General features: G+C 37.3%; 1 protein-coding gene across 1 annotated transcript; it reads right to left on the reverse strand.

Moving 5' to 3' along the window:
• Positions 1–9,759: 9,759 nt before the first annotated feature.
• Positions 9,760–18,813, reverse strand: LOC131528407 (uncharacterized). Its single transcript, XM_058757488.1, has 5 exons — positions 18,798–18,813; positions 14,670–14,867; positions 11,195–11,326; positions 10,886–10,996; positions 9,760–10,765 (listed from the first exon to the last, which is right to left on the reverse strand). Exons 1-5 carry the CDS (start codon positions 18,811–18,813, stop codon positions 9,918–9,920), a joined length of 1,305 nt encoding a protein of 434 aa, XP_058613471.1. The 3' UTR covers positions 9,760–9,917.
• Positions 18,814–22,430: the final 3,617 nt, after the last annotated feature.

Below are 22,430 nucleotides of genomic sequence, written 5' to 3' on the forward strand. Positions count from 1 at the left end.
TGGAAAATCGATCCACAATGGTGAGAATGGTGGTGTTACCGTGAGAGTTGGGTAGATCCGTGATGAAGTCAATGGCGATATGAGACCAGGGACGCTGAGGCGTGGGTAATGGTTGTAACAGGCCGGCTGGAAGTTGTCTGGGTGATTTAGTGGTGTTGCAGATGTCGCAGTTGTGAATGTAATTGGCTGTATCGGTCAAAAGCGTGGACCACCAGAAGCGATTCCGCAGGAGTTGTTCCGTGGCCGAGATCCCAGGGTGGCCCGAACTGGGGTTTGTGTGGACCTGAGCGAGCAGTTGCTGACGGAAGGGTTCTGGAACGAATATACGGTCGGCAGGGCACTCTGGAGGAGGTTGACTCTGTTGATTAGCATGGCTGATCTCAGTCATAATGTCCCACTGAACGGGAGCTAGTAGAATTTTCCCGGGAATGATATTCTCGAGGGGGCCTGAGAGATCTGCACCTTCAGCTTGACGGGAGAGGCGTCTGCTTTAGTGTTCTTGGTGCCAGGTCGATAGGTTACAGTGAAGTGGAAACGTGTGAAGAACAGCGCCCATCTGGCCTGTCTGGGGTTTAGACGTTTGGCTGAGCGCAGGTATTCGAGATTTTTGTGATCAGTGAGAACGAGAAATGGAAGTGTAGTCCCCTCCAGCCAATGCCGCCACTCCTCCAACGCTAGTTTCATGGCCAGCAGTTCGCGATTGCCCACATCGTAATTCCGCTCAGCAGGAGAGAGTTTGTGGGAAAAGAAGGCACACGGGTATAATTTCGGGCTCCCCATGGCGTTGGGATAGTACGGCTCCCACCCCCGTACTTGAAGCGTCGACCTCGACAGTGAATTGGCGTTCTGGGTCAGGGTGCCGAAGGATGGGTGCGGAGGTAAAGTGAATCTTTAGTTCCTTAAATGATTGGAGAGCCTCGGTGTCCATACTAGGCGCGAGGTGTTGCGTTTGGTCATGGTGGTGAGCGGAGAAGCGATGGAGCTGAAGTTTCTGATGAAACGTCGATAGAAGTTAGCAAACCCCAGGAAGCGTTGCAATTCCTTTACCGTTTGAGGCTGTGGCCAGTCGAGTACTGCCTGGACCTTTTTGTCATCCATAGCGACTCCGTCTTGACTGATTACGTAACCGAGGAAAGAGGTGCTGGTCTGGTGGAACTCACATTTCTCTGCCTTTACGTAAAGCTGGTGTTGTAGCAATCGCTTGAGAACTGATCGGACGTGTATTACGTGTTCCTCTTGAGTATCTGAGAAAATCAGTATATCGTCTATATATACGATTACCCATTTTTCTAACATGTCACGGAAGACGTCATTCATGAAAGCTTGGAAGACTGAAGGACTGTTAGCGAGCCGAAGGGCATAACCAAGTACTCATAGTGCCCACTAGTGGTTGAGAAGGCGGTTTTCCACTCATCCCCTTCACGGATGCGAATCAGATTGTAGGCATTCCGCAGGTCGAGTTTGGTGTAGTATTTTGCCTGCCGTGGTTGTTCGAGGGCTGAAGGGACAAGTGGTAGTGGGTAACGGAATTTCACAGAGATCTCATTCAAACCTCGATAGTCGATGCATGGTCTGAGGCCCCGTCCTTCTTCTTCACAAGAAGAACCCGGCGGATGCCGGAGAGGTGGACGGTCTGATGAATCCCTTGGTTAATTCCTCCTGTATGTAGGTCTTCATAGACTCTGACTCTGGCTGGGACAGAGGAAAATCCTTCCTTTGGGTGGAATAGTACCCGGCAGGAGATCGATTGCGCAATCGACTGAGCGGTGAGCGGGAAGCTGGGAGGCCCTCCTCTTGCTGAAGACTTCTATGAGATCTGCATATTCAGAGGGTAAGTTGAGAGTGTCGGTGAGGGGAGTAGTGGTTGTGTTGGGTAGTCTGGTGAGTTTGGACAGACAATGTTCTCGACACGCTGGCCCCCATTCTGTAATCTGTCCTTGCCTCCAGGATACTTGCGGATCGTGGGTTCGAAGCCAGGGAAGGCCGAGAATCAACGGATGGTTGGGTGACTGTATGACGTAGAATTGAATCTGTTCGGAGTGCAGGGTTCCAATGTGCAGTGTGAGGGGTTCGGTGATGCGGAGAATCATTCCTTTGCCCAGAGGGCGACCATCTAGCGCCTCCACTGCCAGGGAGGAAGTACAGGGTTTTAGTTTCAAGTGATGCTGACTGACAAACACACTGTCTATGAAGTTTCCAGCTGCTCCTGAGTCTAGAAGGGCCGTTGTCTGAATTACTTGGTTCAGGAAATAAGTTCAACAGGTAGCATAATACTAGAGGCTGAATAGATAGGCGAGTAATGTCACTCACCGGCGCTGATCTGATGATGGCCGAGCAGGACAGGTGTTCTTCATATGGCCTGCTTGACCGCAGTACAGACAGAGTTGATTTCGTAAGCGGCGTTCCCTCTCCTCGGGAGTGAGGTGACTGAACCCTAGTTGCATGGGCTCGACAGCATTGTGAGGTTTAGGTGGTGAGCGAGGCGCAGATCGTGCAGGCGTCGGGAACGAATCAGATTGTCTATGTGGATGGAAAGCTCAATGAATTGACTCAGGGTCCTCCCTTCGTCTCGACACGCCAGCTCAGATTGCAATTCCGTGTTCAGACCCCTCCGAAACAGCAGTTTCAGGGTATCCTCTACCCATGTGGTTTGCGCTGCCAAAGTGCGAAATGACAGGGCATACTCAGCCGCCGTTCTCCTACCCTGTGAAATTGTGAGAAGCTGCTCACCCGCTTCTCCTTTCTCAGCTGGATGTTGAAACACCTCCTTGAAGTGCTGGAGGAATGAGTCGAAGGTAGGGAAGGTTGAACCATCGGTCCTCCATACCGCAGTAGCCCAGTCCAGAGCTTTGCCGGTGAGTAATGAACACACAAATGCGATGCGACTGGATTCAGTGGGGTAAAGTGACGGTTGTTGGCTGACGAAGAGCGAGCATTGTAACAGGAAGCCCTTACATTTAGAGGTGTCACCGTCAAATTTCTCAGGCAGGGCGAGTCGTGGGTTGACAGAGGGAGCTTGCATGACCGGAGGGTTGTTAGGAACGGGTGGCGGGTTGGCAGTGGCTTGTGCTTGAGCCACGCGCAGACCTTGCAACGCTGCGAGAAGTTCGTCGGTGAGTGTGGTAAGCCGATGCAACTGATGTTGGTGCAGAGCAAGTTGCGAGGCTTGAGCCGTGAGCTCAGTGGTCAGCTGAGTCAATGCTGCTGGATCGCTGTTTGGCGAAGTCTTCTGTTGCGAGCAATCATCAGACAAATCGGGATCCATTTGCAGCTTCTTTATTAGAATGGTCAAACAGAACAGGGTAATAGGCCAGCAACGGGAACAGAGTAGGCTAGGCAGAGACGTAGTCGGGAGAACAGGCAGAATAGTCAAGGCAGGCGGCTTACGATCAGAGTCCAGGGAAACAGTCCAAATCAGGGCAACCAGAGAGGGATCACAGAGTCGAGAATCAAGGCCGGGATAACAACAGGAAAGTAAACACGGGTATGGAAACGCTCAGAATGACAGCCGGGGCAAATCAAGACTTCGCAATGAGTGTCAGGAAGTGAGCTGCTTATGTATGGGTGTGTGAATGAGGTGCAGGTGTGGCAAGGTGATTAGGCCCAGGTATGAGGGGTGATGGGAAACTGAGTCCGAATGGGAGTTAATATTCAGGGGATGGCTCCCTCTGGTGGCGGAGAGGGTGTTGTGCGGGAGCTCCGATCGTAACAAAATGCTTAATACAATACCATGTGCTGTGTCTTTCTTAATAAACCACTTTCAATAAAATGAATACAATAACATGTTTTGTGTATTTCTTAATAAACTACTTTCAATAAAATGTTTACAATACCATGTGCTGTGTCTTTCTTAATAAACCACTTTCAATAAAATGAATACAATAACATGTTTTGTGTATTTCTTAATAAACTACTTTCAATAAAATGTTTACAATAACATGTGTGGTGTCTTTCTTAATAAACAACTTTCAATAAAACGAATACAATAACATGTGGTGTCTTTCTTAATAAACAAACACATATAATAACTTGTAGTTACAATAAAAAGGTATTAAAGAAATAAAAAGGCAAACTTGCAATAGGACAATTGCTCATTTTCCTTAACAATATATAGCATTAGTCAGCACTTTTAAATTTGCCAAGATGTCAGGTGCTCTGGCTCCAGGTAAACAATGGACTATGGTGGCTGGTGTCTCTATTTTCACGTTCCGTACAATAGAATCGCCAATAACTAGAGCACTTTCATCAGGTTTCTCAGTGGGTGCTTCACTGAGTGGGGAGAACCTGTTTGATGTTCTGATCGGAACGGAAGAGTGGTGTTTTGACCCGCGACTAGGCCTCCTCACAGTCACCCAGTTGCCCTGCTGCACGGGCTCAACCGAAACCGAACAATGTACAAGACTCCCTGAGCTAGTCGCATCCAAAGCAGTATCTACAGCCCTCACATACTTACTATCCCATTCTTACCTATTTCCCTGCATTTATCACATGTGAATCCCTCGCTGCTGACAGAGACAGATAAACTGTACATGTGGCAAGCGGTGCAAGTGACGATGCAAGGAGAAGCCATTACTCACCGTGATTGATGAATGATTCACTCACCACTGTCGTTTGATGAACTCGTGAAAAACAGAGCGAGAAAAAAGAAAACAATAATAGGCACAAATGGAACCGCAAGTGACAAGCTATCCGGCTAACACGCTGCACGCGCGATTTTAAAAAGCGAACGATCAAATTAGTTTGATAGATAATACCAGAAATATGGTGGGAATTAAGTTATATATTATCACTTTAAACAACAAAGAGTAAAAGTAAGATAGAGATTCAACAAAAAAGTGAAGCTACACGGAGCTACGATCGCAAATCTCTCAGCAGCACGACAGACAGGAACAGACAGAACCAATCCAATCCATACAGTAAGTATTGGTTTATTTTTTTCTGGTTGGGTCTATTTTGGTATACAGTCAGAAGCAGAACACAATCAGTCTGCAGCAAGATGTTAATAATGGCATTGAATTAGCTGTTGTGTTGCTGTGTGTTATACTGTAGCTTCATGCTCATGCAGGTGTGCAGGGACCCTGCTTTCTTCTGGTGTTTTTAGAGTCAGTAGCAAGGTCTCTTTAATCTGCAATAATTATGGTTTATCAAACAAACAAGTTTTAAACACTTTCTAATAAAGATCTGTAAAGATTATTTGGATTTTTACAAAATTATCTTTAAATTCAGCATTAAAAAACAACTTCAAACCATTGCACTTTCCACAGAAAAGTCTTCCTGTATTTGTTCTCAGCTCAGTTGTCTCCTAATCTATCTTCCTAATAAACCTGTCATTCCATATGAATATTGTAGCTCTGTGCTTATGATATTTCTTATTTATAGTTGGATAAAAGCATGTGCTAAACTAATAAATGTAAATCTTTTAGTTTTTACACTGTGCTGTTTTTTTTTCTTATATAGTATTTGATTGCTTTTATTTTATACTTAGCTACTATTTACTCAGTTGTTCATCTTTAGTGTGTTTTGTGTGCGTGTTATGTTTACAGCTCATGAAGTCATCATTAATGATCTACAGTAAATATTGATTTAACTCTTATGTATTAAGATACAAAACAGGGCCGGAGCTGGAACCATTGTTTAGTAACAGGATGTCCTGTTTACTCAGAGTCAATTATGAAACTCAAACAGTCAAGTCATTTTATTCCATGTAATTTCAAAGTTTCATAGATTGCATTTACATTAAACTGAGATCCGATCACAATACATCCTCGACTACTCTGGACACTTGTCTGTTACACTTGTCTTTTCAATGTGTATGCGGACAACATCCAGATACAGGTCTCACGTTAATGCCAAGTGTAAACGCAGCCCAGTCTTTTCATGATCGGATAGCTATCTGATCAGACAAAACGCATGAAGTGACCAGGTGTAAACAGCCCCTTAGAGTGAGAAAAACATGAGTCAGTTTAAAAGGAAAATAGCTTTTAAAAAACAGCTTTTATTTTCAAATAACAAAATAAAGATTTAGAGAATAAATCTTCAAGAGAGAATATATCCTAAAATAACAAACAAACCACAAACTAACTAAGGTTTAAGGAGCATCTGTATCTATTGGCATTTGATGGTATTGTGATGGTATTTTAATTTTTTAATTCTTTCTTAAAAATGTTGTTGTGTGTGGTTATTGTATATTACTGCAGCTTTGAGTCCAAGACAAATTTCCTGCAAAGCACAATAAAGTATAACTCTAACATGAATGTTCAATGAAAATATGTTAAAGTTATAAATCATTTATTAATCTTATTGTTAATGTTAATGTTAATTTGATTTACTAATATTTTTATTAAAATCTAAAGTTGAATCTGTGGTACCACTTTATATTAGGTGGCCTTAACTACTATGTACTTACATTTAAATTAATCATTTGGTACAATGCACTTATTATGTACATGCACTCTAAAAAATGCTGGGTTAAATACGACCCAGTGCTGGGTAAATATTGGACAGAACTCATGCTGGTTTGTTTTCAACCAACAGTTGGGTTAAATGTTTAACCCAACCTTCTGGGCAGTAACCCAACCGCTGGGTCAAAACAACCCAATCACTGGGTTGTGGTGGAGTTTTTTTGATAAACCATAATTATTGCACATTAAAGACAAAAATATGGATTGCACAATCCATATTTTACCCAGCGCTGGGTTGTATTTAACCCAGCATTTTTAGAGTGTACATGTTTTTACATGCTTATATTTTTAAAAATACCTATATTACATCTGTAATTAATTTTTGTAATTACATTTATAATTACACTGTTGACCCATCCCTTACACCTTAACCCACCCTTAAACCTACCCATACCACCAAACCTGTTCATAACCTTACCCATATCCCACCTCAATACCAGCAGAAGTGTTTTGCAATACAATATGAACACAATAAGTACATTGTACTTCTTTTTGATGTAAGTACATAGTAGTTAAGGCAACCTAATATAAAGTGTGACCGTATCTGTTATTGTTATTTAACTGACTTGAGGGAATGTGAACTAATCATTTGTATTTTTATTAACTGACATTAACAAAAATAATGTTAATGCACTAACTATGAGACCTTATTAAGTCTTACCATTTCTTTACATTTTTGTCTGTATATTTATGTACAGAAACAATATTCTGACAAAAACAATATTCTGATTTAAAAAAAAAAAAAAATCAGTTAATTGAAATAGCCCGTTGTAACGGTTCACATGCAAACCACTAACCCAGCAACACAGAAAGACCATGTTTACAAGACTTCAAAGAAAATCAGGTTATTTTCCACAGATGATGTCGAAACGCAGCCATCAACATATTCCACTCAGAGTATTATATTTAATATGTTATTTGTGATGTTGAAACTTTACATATTTCTCAAAGTTTGCATTTTTACCTGCATGAGATGAAAACTTCTTTTTTTTTCTTGGGTCAAGAAAGAAACAGAATGTATGATATATTTCCTCTTGCCATGGTCTGTCTGAATACTGGATTCTGATTGGCTGGCAGGTGTTGATTAAATTCGTTGAACTGCAGGTAGTTCCAGGTCAGTTTAATCACGTTCTATATTAATGCGCTTCCTATAAACATTGGTAACCATAGTAACATACAGTTACCGTTAAATAGTAATACAGACAAAAATAACCGTCATTTTTATCGTTCCGGTCAAATATTGCAGCGCAAATGTTATTAACATCTTTAATATGTGAATGCTGGGAAATGACCATGACATAAACGGGATAATCAACGGCTAGCTGTGCATTAAACGATTTGAATGCACTCGATTTGAAGTGGCTGGCACGATCCGAGGAGGTTCTGGAGCAACAGCCCAGACTGGGAGGGGGGCACCCTCCCGCAGCTCCACCTCCTTCAAATAGATGACGTGGCCGACCATCTCCCAATAGGACCACGCATCTAGCTCCCCCAGCTCCTCTCGGTTGACAGGCTCATCCAGGCCCGCTAAAAACAGGTGGATGAGGGTGCTCCCTCTAATCCCTAGCTCCTGGCCTACTTCGAAGAGGTCTTCAGCGTACCACCCAAAAGGGCGATTGTCTTGTGGGCAAGGATGCGGCCCACTGGCTGGGGCCTGGTTCCTCTGTCGACCAGGAGCTGGGTACAAGAAGATTCCCATTGCCGCTGAGTCTTCAAATGGCTCGTTTGTACTGTCACGGGTAATGAGGAACGAAGACTCAATTGCTGGCAAAAGGAATCTTCTTTATTAACAAATTACAAAATAAACAAAAACACAACTGAAACCACCCCGAAGGGGAAAACGCCAGAATAAACACAACCACTGAAAACAAGACATACACAAGGCACAGGGCAGACATAAGTAACAGGCATACCTGGCACAAAAGTGAGACAAACGAGACCAGAACAGAAAACACAGGGAGCTTAAGTAGGGACGGCAATCAGGAACACAGCTGGGGCAAATTAAACAATAATGAGGTGAGTGGAGTTTGGGGAATTGAATCCGGGAGACAGTGACCTCTGGTGGTGAGAGGGAGCATCGTGGACCCGGATTCATGACACCGCCGCGCGTCGGGCGGTTCTTCGCATCCACTTCGTGCATTCAAATCGTTTAATGCACAGCTAGCCGTTGATTATCCCTTACATATATAGGGGAGAGCGGGGCACAAAGTAACACTTTTTGACTTTCTCAAATTGTGTAAATCCACTTCATGTTCAGAGTATAATTTTTTTATCGACAGTAATTTCACACTTGTCTAGTACAAATATGTCGCTTTGTTTCATAAATACAGTGCATACATTTTTCTTTATTTACCCTCAAAAATTGGAAGTGAAATGTGACAACATGCCCCATAGGTGGGGTACATTGTAACAGCTGAGGGGCACGTTGTAACATGACCATATGACACCCTAAAATGTTATCTGATCTTATGAAAAAAATATACAAGACAAACTAAAATATTTTGTCAGTAAAATAAAATAATTATTTATTTTAAATAAAATAATGTCGTTTTTTAATAATTAAAAGTAATCTTATTTTTGAGTTTGACAATGAACATATTGCAACCATGCCTGAGACGGCCCACATAAATGAGCCAAAATGCTTTACATGTCTTGAAATAATCATTTCTGAACATTAACCAATGATTGTCAGTCATTATTCACCTGTTTCTTGTAATTTCTAATTAAAATGTATTAAAGTAAATAGTGTGAATTACATCGCTAATGTCATAGAATAGCACTGCAGATTGTAACGCAGTGTTACAACTTACCCCATCTGTGCAACTTTAATTTAAAACCGGTTAGTGTCTTCTGCTAGTTATCGAAGAATTAAAAACTGATCTAAACTGATAAATAACAGATTGGAGATTAAAATAATAGCAGATTTGTCTCATTTTAAATTAGTAATAAAAACTGAGATGAAAATTTACTTAAGCCAGAAATTTCATTTTACTATGGTAAAATAAATGTTCAGCGATATCTTCAAAAGACTTTTGAATTTTGGCACACTTTTTCCGTTATATAATGTTGATATGGTAACTAGTAAATACTGTAAATTTGGTTATGCTAGCATGTGTGGAAATATTTAAAAACGTGTGTTACAACTAACCCTGCGTTACTTTGTGCCCCGCGCTCCCCTATATATATATATATATATATATATATATATATATATATATATATATATATATATATATATTCCCCAAATGGTTAGACATGCTTGCTTAATCTTTGGCCAACTGTCCCATGACTCTAGACATAAAAACACACAAATCTAGCAAAAGCAAACAATACATTCAAAACTCTTTATCCCTTTCCAAAAATATTTTTTTTTCATGCACACACATCATATGAAAAGATGTGTCTGCCAACCAACAACAGACAATAATAATCTGTTGTCTCTATTTATCCTGCTGCTCAAAATGTGCTTCTTTCTTCTAATTTAGAAGTAATTAAGTAAACAATCAATAATAACAGAAAGTTCTGGGTGATACTCTTAGCACTGTTAGTACTCTGGGTGATGATCTGGGTAACGTTTTGAGTGACGTTCTGAGTGACGTTGATGATTTGGTTAACGTTTTTAGTGATGTTCTGGGTGACATTGACGTTCTGGGTGACGTTGAAGATCTGGGTAACGTTTTGAGTGATGTTCTCGATGATGTTCTGGATGATGTTCTGAGTGATGTTCTGGGTGACGTTGATGTTTTGGGTGATGTTCTGGGTGACGTTGATGATTTGGTCAACGTTTTTAGTGATGTTCTGGGTGACATTGACGTTCTGGGTGACGTTGATGATCTGGGTAACGTTTTTAGTGATGTTCTGGGTGACATTGACGTTCTGGGTGACGTTGATGATCTGGGTAACGTTTTGAGTGATGTTCCGGCTGACATTGACGTTCTGGGTGACGTTGATGATCTGGGTAACGTTTTGAGTGATGTTCCGGCTGACATTGACGTTCTGGGTGGCGTTGATGATCTGGGTAACGTTTTGAGTGATGTTCCGGCTGACATTGACGTTCTGGGTGGCGTTGATGATCTGGGTAACGTTTTGAGTGATGTTCTCGATGATGTTCTGGATGATGTTCTGAGTGATGTTCTGGGTGACGTTGATGTTTTGGGTGATGTTCTGGGTGACACTATAAACGTCATTACACAAGTTCCCCTTACAACATGAGAAGCTATTAACACTACCAGATGATTCTGTGACATAATCACAAATAGATTTAGAGATACAGCCTTTTAGAAACAGTGTTTTGTTGAAATTCACTGATAAAAAGAAAGAAAACAGATGTTAGTCTAAGATGGCAATTGGTATATGTGACATGTATCAGGTGTTTAAATTGAATTATGGAGAAACAAAATAAGCTCTTGAATCTTGATTCTCACGTGTTACTGTAATGCAGTGGTCTTCACTCCCTGAACAGTTCACCGTGTTTGAGCAGTTCTTTCCAACACAATAGTAACATTTCTTTCCATTGGGAGTGTTAGTGCTGGGATCTACAGGAGGAAAACAAGTGTTCTTTTATTTTCAGTTCAAAATATGACATCTAGTGAAACAACACTATTTTATCTGCTCCATCCATTCAGTCCATGCAGAAAATCAAGTCTACTCTGTAATTCATTTCCTCATTGAATGTCATATGAAAGTAAAATGAGTGTTGATCTTATTTGTATATGGTCAGTGAAATATAATACCTGGATCATCTTGGACATTACAAAGGTCAGTGTCACAGCAGGAATAAGATGTCTTATAAGTTCCGGAGTTCATGGATCCACTTGGACAGTCAGCAGTACAATTTTTATAACTGTCATTAAAACTAGTTTCACCTAGTAAAATACATGAACAATACACATATTATTTTGATGGAAATATGTACACGTTTTTTAAAACATGTCAAAATTGAATGCAGCAGTGAGAGTTAGAAGAAAACAATCTTTATGAAAATGTCATCTGAGTTGCAAAGTAGAAGAGAAAAGAAAAAAAAACATTTCTGATTTCCAACATTTTTGTTAAAAAATGTACACTGTAAATAAATTTTTACACTGTAAAAAATTTCAGACCTCCCCATTCTAGTGACTGATTACATATAAAAAGATTATAAAAAAATCATTAAGCTGTCATTTATGTGTATTCATGAAGTCAAAAGGTAATCTAATAATGTGGTCTAAATTTAAATGTTAAAAAAAGAAATACATTTTAAGACATCTTGCCATACTAGGCTATTCGAACCAAATGTATTTACTCAGTATTAGGATATGACTACTTGTTTTTTATTACAGCCCGTGATAATTAATACATTACAAAAACATTGTAAAAATTAGGCTAAAAGAAAGTCATCCCACTCCTCTACGTCTGCTTCTGTCATGGCTTGGATTACAGCGCCACGTGCCTTCTTTTCAACCCATTCTCACTCCCAACTCGTCACATATTGAAGCTTGGTCAGGACCACTTGGCGTCGATTTTTGACGCTCAAGGTACCCATAGCGTCATTTTTCGACTTGCAGGGTCCTCCGTTGCTTTAAATAGGAAACCCTTAGCGTCAATATGCCGATGCCATACTGGGAATTTTATTGTCATAATTCAATTATATATTGGGTATTGCCATTATTGCATATATGTTGGGGTGTGATTTTTCAATGTAAACAGCCACAACAGTTTTATTTATATTACAATATTTACACATTTGTGAGCACATAACCCAACCCCTGCCCCTAAACCTACCATTTGTCAATAAAACACAAGATATAACAGGCAGATACAACTACCGTCATAATTTATTTAAAAAATACTAATATTCCAAGTCTTCCGAGGCAAAACATTTGATTTGTGAGAGGAATAGACGCGATCGCCGTCTCTGTCCGCCGTGAAACTCATCTTGTGCTGCAGTCTTGTGCGCGAATTCAAAAAATGCAGCCAGAAGAAGCCTTACGTCAGCCTTGGTTGTGAAATGCTATTGGCTCTTGTGTGTCTCGTGACAGATTGCGTCATGCTACGGGACGGGAGTATCTTTTTGAATGAGATGTGAGCATGTTAACGGAGCGGGATCATTTTCAGCGATTAAAACCTTGTTTTACTCTCTTCTTCTCATAAAGACTTTGTATGGCTTCAGAAGACTTGGAATGCAACACGACTTGTTTGTAATGCTTTTATACTGCTTGTTTATGGTCAGTTTTTGCAATAAATACCTGTGACTGCACTTATTTGCCTGTTAAGTGTTTTATATTGTTCAGAAGTGGGTAGGGGTGGGGTTAGGTGCTCCAATAAAAGTATAAATGTATATAAAATTATTTATATTTTTTACAAATGCTGAAAACAACGGAGGAGAACGTGTTGTCATTTTCCATGAGCGTCTTGACCTGACGCATAAAGCAAGCAATTGAAAGCAATGAAGTTCCTATTTTGTCATATACTGGCGCCTAGGGACACTTTTGGCGTCTTCATAGTGACGCCAGGCGTTTGACCATGCTTCAGTTTTTGACGCCTTGGGGGTGAGAATGGGTTGTTCTTTTTGAATGTGATTTTTCTCCAATGAGGGGGCGGAACATATGGCAAATTACGCTAGAGCACTTATATTATTGCACTGGTTGGCTATTAACTGCGAGCAGACAGAGTGGCAATCAATGCACTGGAGAATACGGCGAACATAAATAAAGAAACAAAGTTGCTTGTTAGATTTCTCTAACAAGCAACCATATTTTTTTAAATAAGCCCAAAAAAACTGCAACCCGCGACCAGGGATTTTTCCCCGCAACTTTACAAAAAACAGAAGCCCAAAGTCGCGTATTGGCAACTGTGGCGCTCTCTCGCGCACAGATATTTGAATTCACCACACCAACGGTTTCTCTCAGGCGCATGCGCACACGCGTTTTTTTTTATTTTTTTTATTGCATATATAACCACAAGAGAAATACAACTTTGCATATAAATGCCATCAGTACACAAGATTACAAGTAAAATAAAAATTAGCCAGAGGAAGAAAAAACATAAAATAAATAACTAAAATAATGAAGATGGTACAGTTTACTTGTCCACTTCAAATTTGCAGATAACATTAGAAGCCCTGAGAGCTTTTTTTGTTTTACATTTATATACCATATTACAATATTGTTTAAATTCGTTGATAAAATAAAAAAAATTTGGTTTACCACCCGACCACTTCATTTTGTGTATATGAAATTTCCCCATTACAACCAGTAATTTAATAATATACGCTTTATCCTTTTCTATCCCATAATCATCAACATATATCATTATATCAGACCCATCCAGTTTAACAGCTGTATTAAGTTTTCTTGTAATGAAATTCTCGACATCAACCCAAAATATCTTTGTACAGATACAATGAAAAAATAAATGAATAATAGTTTCTTTTTCATTACTACAAAATTCACAGGAGTAGTCAATATTCAATTTAAAACGTTCCAATACATGTTTCACTGGATAAATTCTATGCAATATTTTATACGAAACTTCCTTTACTTTGTTATTAACAAAGAATTTATCAACCATTCTCCAAGCCTTACGCCAATTTAAGTCTCCAAACATTGATGACCAGAAAAATCTAGCTTGAGGATATGTAACATCATTTACTACATTTCTAATATATTTATTTGGTATGTTGTTTTTTAAAATATTAATATTTCCAATAAAAATTGAATTAGTTATACAGTCCAGATTAGGGTTTTCATTACATTCATTTTTAAGTGCGCACACGCGTTTTTTGCTGCAAGGCTTGTTCGGCCAACACAGATTTTTCACTTCTGCTTGATAGATTGGCTGAGCACAATTTAATATGTTCGGTGAATATATATTTTTAATTTTAACATCAGAGCTTCAGATAAAATTAGTACAATGTATTGTTTTGTTTGGGGGTAATTTTTGGGAAGCAATTTGTTGAGTCAATGTTTATTTTTCAGTTTCCACAATTTTTAAAAATGTACATTTTTTACAGTGTAATAATTGTAGTGTTACTAAGAGAAAAAATAAATAGCAGAAATTATATAGAATATAATGATAGAATATTCTGTGATTAAATTGGTAAATTCCATCAGAAAAAGGAGTAGTGGTTCTGTGAGAAGTTACATTTCCACTATTTCAGTAGCGTTAAATAATACCAGCATCTCCATCAGTCAAATATAACAGTATTTTAATAAATCATAACAGACTTACCAACTTGTGCTACTAATGTTGCACTCATGCACTTGGACAATCCACTGGGACACGTTATCATATTTTGATCCACACAAGAACCATTCATACCCATACACTCATAACAGCTGAGAGAGTGTCCTTTAATAATAAAACAGAGAGACATCAATAATCTGTATTTGTACTCAATAACATTACAAACACTGTTGGTCCTTTTACCTGCAGTGAAAAGAATGAACAGAAGAAAAACTGAGATTTGCAGATCCATCTTTGATCAGGAGGTGAATAAATTATGTTTCAGCGCTCACCTTATAGCTTTTCAAAGGGGAGGTTCTTTATGAGAAAATGAAAGTTTAACAGAAGTAAACAGAAATTGAATAAGTGTAAATAACCCAGCCAGCAAAATGACAAGACATAAAACAAGTTATAATAATATTACTATAGTCAACTTCGCAATGTGAAGAAATGGACTTTGAAAAAAGGGTCTGATTTTTGGATATATATATATAGTGCAGATATATATATATATATACTGTGTGTGTGTGTGTGTATATATCTATATATCTATATGTATCTCTCTCTCTCTCTATATATATATATATAGATAGATAGATAGATAGATAGATAGATATACATACATATATATATATATATATATATAGATAGATAGATATACATACATATATATATATATATATATCTATATATATATATATATATATATATATATATATTTGAACATGACAATTCCCTCTCCTTGGTCTTTAAATATGACAGACATTCAGCACTCTAACATGACTAACAACATCCAGCATCAGGACACTGAAATATTCATCCACAAAATTCGGCCCAACCAAATTATTAAAACACAAAAGAAAATGATCTAACCTATTGGAAAGAAACAACAGAAAAACAAAGTAAACTTGAATGTTATTTGGCCCTAAACAGAGAGTACATCACTGCAGAATATCTGAGTACAGTGAAAGACTGTAAACTAAGAAGACAAATGACGAGGTACAGACTGAGCAACCATACTCTCACTATAGAGACGGACAGATATCCACAGCACTGGCTGCCCAGAGAGAGCCGCATCTGCCCACACTGTACCCACAGACAACACTTCCTCACCAGCTGCCCTAACTATCAAGACATTAGAAAGACATTTTATCCCAAATTTAAAATATTTTACCCTGACTTCAAAATGTTAAACAAGAAAACAAAGCTTCAATATTTATTAGGGGAAAAACAAGATTGTATCCTACTAGCAGCAAGATACATTGATACCTGTCACAAAAAGAGAGGGAGTCAACAAATCAGTGATGCGCCCACAAACAAACAAACACACACACGCACAACATTGAATTTTAAATTGTTCATGGAATTCTAAAATGCTGATTTGTTCTACTTTTTAAATGTATCTACATGCATGTTTTTGTTGCATATATATCTGTTCTAGATTCAATGTAAACACTACGCTTTGGCAATACATTGTAACAATTGTCATGCCAATAAAGCACATATTGAATTGAATTGACTGTTAAAATGTATCTGATGTCTAATTCATTCAATCAAGAAATTAGTTCAAAAACGAAACAAGTTCATATATTTCAAATAATTTTTATTTTAATTGGCTCATTTAACATTTTACACTCATTTAAATGAAACATTTTGTAAGAAACCTAAGAGAATTAGCCTACATATTATTTTGTATTTGTCTAATGTTTTGCTTCTGAATCTTGGGAGAATCTTGATCTCTATTCTAAAAATCAATTCTTAATAAATAGGTTATCTGGCATATAATACTAACTGTTTCTAATATTAAAATGTAGACTAGCATGTAAAATGTACAATCTTACACACTTTATTTAGTACAATAACAAGGATTTGGTACATTTATAATGCATTATAATGCCACTTCTAATCCACCGTGCAAGTGTGCAAAGGTGTCCCTTGGGTGAGACTCACTTAATGTTCAAGGCCATTGTTACTCCCTTGTTGGCCAATAGTATGTTATAAGTAGCTGAAATAAGCACAAATGTCAGGGCATGTCAAAACATCTCAAGGGCCCCAAAATCACCTCAGACCCCAGAAGGTTAATATAAACATTAAGCAGACACAGAAATCTATGAGTGATCAGGTGTTCACATGCTTTTGCCCGTATAGTGTGTCTTTATTACGAGCTAATGCATATGAATGACAGGGTATAATAGTGTTAAAATATATAAATGCAGAAAAAAATCTTACTAAATATTATTAAATATTGATAGAACAACATCAGTTGTGGTAAAAGTTTAAAAATCTAATTCATGGCAGCTAGAGAGGCCTTTACCCTATACATTTGTATCAATAGTAATACAAAGTTTGTCATCAAAGAAAGGAAAAATGGATTGTTTTATTGTGTCCTATTGGATTTTCCTCTTTATTTCTTTCTGTGGAAGTAATATGGTTGTAGAGCACAATGACAAAAAGTCAATAACTGTTTTCACCTATAAGCTTCTTTCTGAGGCCTTGAGATGCACCTACATATTTACCACCTTTACTTTCTTCACCTGTAGAGGGGGCACAAACATAAACTACAGGGTTTATTTATTTATTTACAATCACTAGGACCCATTTCTTCATACGTAGGTTCACTTTTTCACACAGTGAGCACACTATGGATCATTTCCCATTGCTTTGGCACAAAATACATTCAGTGACTACTTCTTTCTAATTACATGAATGCTTTTCTCAATTCAGACACAACCACCACCATAACTCTATTTATGTACCTACAGGCCAAGTTGCATATTCACATATTCTTTTCAAAACTTAAACGTAACACAAAACTAAATAATATAGTGATTTACTACATTTATACATATCATTAATACCATATTGGAATATATTCTAAATCTAAAAATTGAAATATTATCAAAACAATTAGATGTAGCTGAAAATACCTATATAGGTGCTAGTCTTTAGTTTCATTTAGTTTCATTATCATCTATACAAAAGTGAATAGTAGGAATAATGTTGTACTGTAATGTAATTTTTTTACATATACTGTAGTGAATTCTAAAAGTAGAGAACAGTCAGTTTTGTTTTATAAAGGAAAGGAAAGGAAACAATGTGTTTTTTTAGGTAATTGTGACAAAGTGAGTTTGTTGGCTGATAATATTTATAGGGCTGGTTTCACAGACAGGGTTTAGATTAAACCAGTATTAGGCTATAGTTCAATCAGGACATTTAAGTAATTTTTTTTATGAACATGCCTTTGAAAAAAAAAACATTACTGTGCAGGATTACGGTGGTCAGGGACCCTAGGCTGCTCTTAGTGTGAGATTTTTATACATTTTTTAAAAATTCTCAATGACTGGAAAAATAGTCTGCAGGTGCATTTTGAATTGTTCTAACTAATAATCTTGTAATAAATGTAATTTCAGTTCTACCTTCTGGCTGAAACTAAAAACCTTTAAGATTGAAAATGTAGTCCTGCCATCTAGTGGAAAAAGATGATAACTGCAGTTAATATTCTATGCTTGATAAAACACATCTACTGATTCATATTTGATTTATGAACAATCTTGTCTTGAGCTCTTGAGTGTCTGTTAACCCTCTGATGCATGAATTATTAAATCACAAAGTAATATATATATATATTTTTTTTTTTACATGTTTCTTTTTACTTTTAAACAAGTGAAAAATCATGCCAATTTTTATTTTATTTATTCATACACATGTGAGCACAAATACAAACACACACAAGCACACACACCCTCCCACCACACACTGGAACACAATCATGCACACATATATCTGCACTCATACAGTATACATGTATACCTGCCTACAGTTTTATATAGCCTAATAAATAAATATAGACTGTAAGCATTGAAATAAATGATAAAATCTGAAGACTATTTAATATTTCCGTTCAATAAAACCATTCAAGTTTAAATTATATGATAATTATAATAAAACATACAAAATAAGGCAGAACCTATATATAGGCCCATAGGCAGAATTATACCCTTTGGTACATGACGTCTGCTGTAGTGGACAGGTATATTTTCTGTCACAGAAAAAAATGTACAACAAAAATATTGTTACAATCTGGATGAAACTGTTTCTGACATCATATTTAACTGAAAAAAAATGTTTTTGTACCTGTCTGGTTTTCCATTTTGAATATATTATGCAATATCTCAAAACAAACAAACAAACAAACAAAAAATAGATAAAAAGACAACAATTAAATGGAATCATAGGCAACACTTCGGGGGTTCTTAAATGGTTCAAAATGGCTTCCAAATATCTGTCCACTGTAGTGACCATGATGCTTCAGACCTGGCGTCCACTGGAATGGACATTACATATTTCTGGGTCTAAACCAATAACGAATCTCTGATTTCATTGTTTGAATAATGCTTATTACTGATTGGTTCCTGATTATCCAATCACAATGGAGAAATTACTTTTAACTTGATCTGAGAGAGCATCAGACAAGACAAGCATGGCTCTGAAGCTCGAGAGAGGGAGCAGTAAGTGCCTATTTTTCATTTAAAATGTTAATTTATGTTCATGCTAACCTAATACATTTTCTCTCAGCATAATTTTAACAATTTCAAGTTATTTTGAAAATATTTACAGGATTTTTTCAAAATTTAATGTCCATCCTAATGGACATCAGGAGTCAAGAGATATTAGCCAGCACTCAGTTAGTTCATGCAAAGAAACAAAATAACTAGTGATCGAACGATATTGATTTTTTTATAACCGATACCGATACCAATTATTTGCATGTTTATGTGCCCGATATGCAGAACCGATATTTTTTTACTGTTATAAAGTAAATAAATGACTGAAAGGAGGAAAAACCAAAGTGAAGTATGGACTTACTTCACTCAGTTATCTTAAAAAAAAAAAGAAAGTTGAAAATTAACAGTCTTTTATGTTAAATTTAATCTTAATATTTGTTGTAAATTTAATCATATTACAACAATAAAAACATTTATTTATAAAAATATTGGTAAATCTAAAATAATCTATAAGCATTTCATAGCTATGACTTCACAATTTATTTATTTTATGTATATAACCTGTTTTTCACACAATCTTCCATTAGAGTATAAAGTCATAGACTTCCTTCAACACCTTGTAAATGGAGAGTTATCCGATCTTGACTGCGTGGATTCAGGAAATGAGGCAGATGAAAACGAGAGTAAGTGTAGATGTTGAGAGTATAGTACAAAGTTTTATGCCTTGTACACTGAACAAAATTGTAAAGCGCAACCATTTTTTATTTGCCCTCATTTTTCATGAGCTGAACTCAAAGATCAAAGACTTTTTCTATGTACACAAAAGGCCTGTTTCTCTCAAATATTTTTCACAAATCTGTCTAAATCTGTGTTAGTGAGGACTTCTCCTTTGCCGAGATACTCCGTCCACCTCACAGGTGTGGCATATCAAGATGAAAGTGAAAAGTGAAAGTGAAGTGACATACGGCCAAGTATGGTGACCCATACTTGGAATTTGTGCTCTGCATTTAACCCATCCAACACGCACACACACACACACCGTGAACACACACCCAGAGCTGCAATGCATGCTGGGTATCTAGTCTCTGTGCAGTGAGTACACTTTGACCTTACATTATGACCATAGTATGAGCTCACATTGAGGGCGCTGTTACCTCACATTGTGACCATCACAAGTATCCTGGGAGATCACTGTGAGATCAAATAGTCTCTACATGGGCTTAAAGCGTACTAACTATACTTGAAGTTGTTCCACTTCACCACATAAAAGTACAGTAAATACACTTTAAATTGTGTTTACTTCAATTTAATGACAACTAAAATATACTTAGTACAAAATGTGTTGTTCCAAAATAGCAAATTTTAAGTTAACTAATCATTAACATATTTGAAGTATATCAATCATTAGCCTGGCTGCAAGTACACGCAAGTATGCCAACATTTTAAATACTTCTCATATATATTAAAAGGCTTCTCGAAGATCAATGCAAAGCATTGTCAAATATGGAATGCAAACCCTAAACCAACTGAAATGAAATCAAATTTCTATTCCTCCTCGATGCATGTTTGAGCAATAGTTCCTATACTGTACATTAGGATACTTTAATATCTATTCAGTTCAGCACAATTCTATTCAGTTTATAAGCTGTCAGAACATGCTGATTGATACTGCAAACTGGTATTTCTTACCATATCAATGTATTGTTGTAGCTATAAACACACTGGTCTGTATAGCGCTATATAGTATATATACTATACTGTATAGCGGTCTTACACTTTGTAAAACTAGTTTACTTCCTTGTTGCCTCATCGTCTGATGTTTCTATCACACCATACAAAATCACTGGTTTAACAGGTTTGGTTGTTCTGTTGAAACTGAATATAGCCCCGGTATAAAAACACAAGCTCAATCCTGGTATAAAACAGAGCGCACTCATGAATCTCTGTAGCTGCTGACTGTGACGCGAGGATCTGTGCATCTTTATTTCTGCATGACTTTAGTGTATATTCAGTGTGATTTTATAAACACTTACAGGTTCTTACAGGTGAGAAATATGTTTCTAACACATGATTTCATTAATCATTATATCCTACTTTACTGAGCAGCTTCATTTTCATACAAATGACTGGATTATTTGCCATTTTATCAAAAATGTTTTAATTTCTGAATGTTTGTATTATTACAGTGTAATCATTGTTTGTCTCTGTATTCCTTGTTTCATATCACTTTAACACCGCTGGCTTTAATTAAACTGTACTGTATTTGTGTGATTACAGATATGAATGGAACGTAAAAAGAAAACAACACAAACAGAAAGCTGCCGGAGCATCAGAAACCACAGATGAGCAAAATAACAGAAAAGTGAGAGAAATGGAGGTCAGAAATAAGACACAAATCTGTGAATCACAAGAGAAGAGCAGACAGATGTGTGCCAGATGGGACAGTATGGAGAGACTGAAGCCATTCTGTAAGTGTTTGTTAATCATTCATCACATTTTACTTTTGCTCGATTGGCTGTTATTTCCTCAAGACTCCTGTCCTGAAGTGACACATTCAGACAAATTCATCAGACTGACTTTCTGACTGAAATGAATAAAACATTTACAGAATACAGATAGTGTTTGATTGACAAAACAGTTATTGATCAAGAACATACATATAAATGTAAAAAAAAATGTACATGAGGATAATCTGACATATGTTTGTGATTTCTAGCGTAATGTGATCCAGACGGATTTGTGAAGTTTGATTCTGATGTTAAAAGTGAGGTGAGATTCTCAGATCGAACCCTTCATCACTGACGTCCATCAGCAGCTGCTGAAGACCTAAACATCTTCATCATCATCATCTTCATCATCATCATCTAGAGTACAGTCTGTTCATCTCCTGACATCTAGAGGCTTTTACAGACTCGTCTGATCACAAACACACTCAGCAGGAGCTGCATCTTCTGATATCACGCTGATGCTGGACTTTACTGTCATCATCATGAACATCTGACCTGCATCTGTGTCACAGAGACTCGTTTTTGTTTGACAAAATATTTGTCTCATATTTCATGCATTTTCATTTACTATGCATGCTTTTGTATTCCTGTATATTATGATTTATTTAATAGATTCTATCCACCTTATTTCTAACAGAAATACTCTCTAACATACATTGAATGTATCTGGCTTCTGCTGTCATACACTTCCAGTTATTTTTAGCTGCACAAAACAGCTCATTATGCTGCTTGATGCTGCAAAACCTGGTACTACT

The sequence above is a fragment of the Onychostoma macrolepis genome, chromosome 21, assembly GCF_012432095.1.
Source record: "Onychostoma macrolepis isolate SWU-2019 chromosome 21, ASM1243209v1, whole genome shotgun sequence".
Classification (NCBI taxonomy): Eukaryota; Metazoa; Chordata; class Actinopteri; order Cypriniformes; family Cyprinidae; genus Onychostoma; species Onychostoma macrolepis.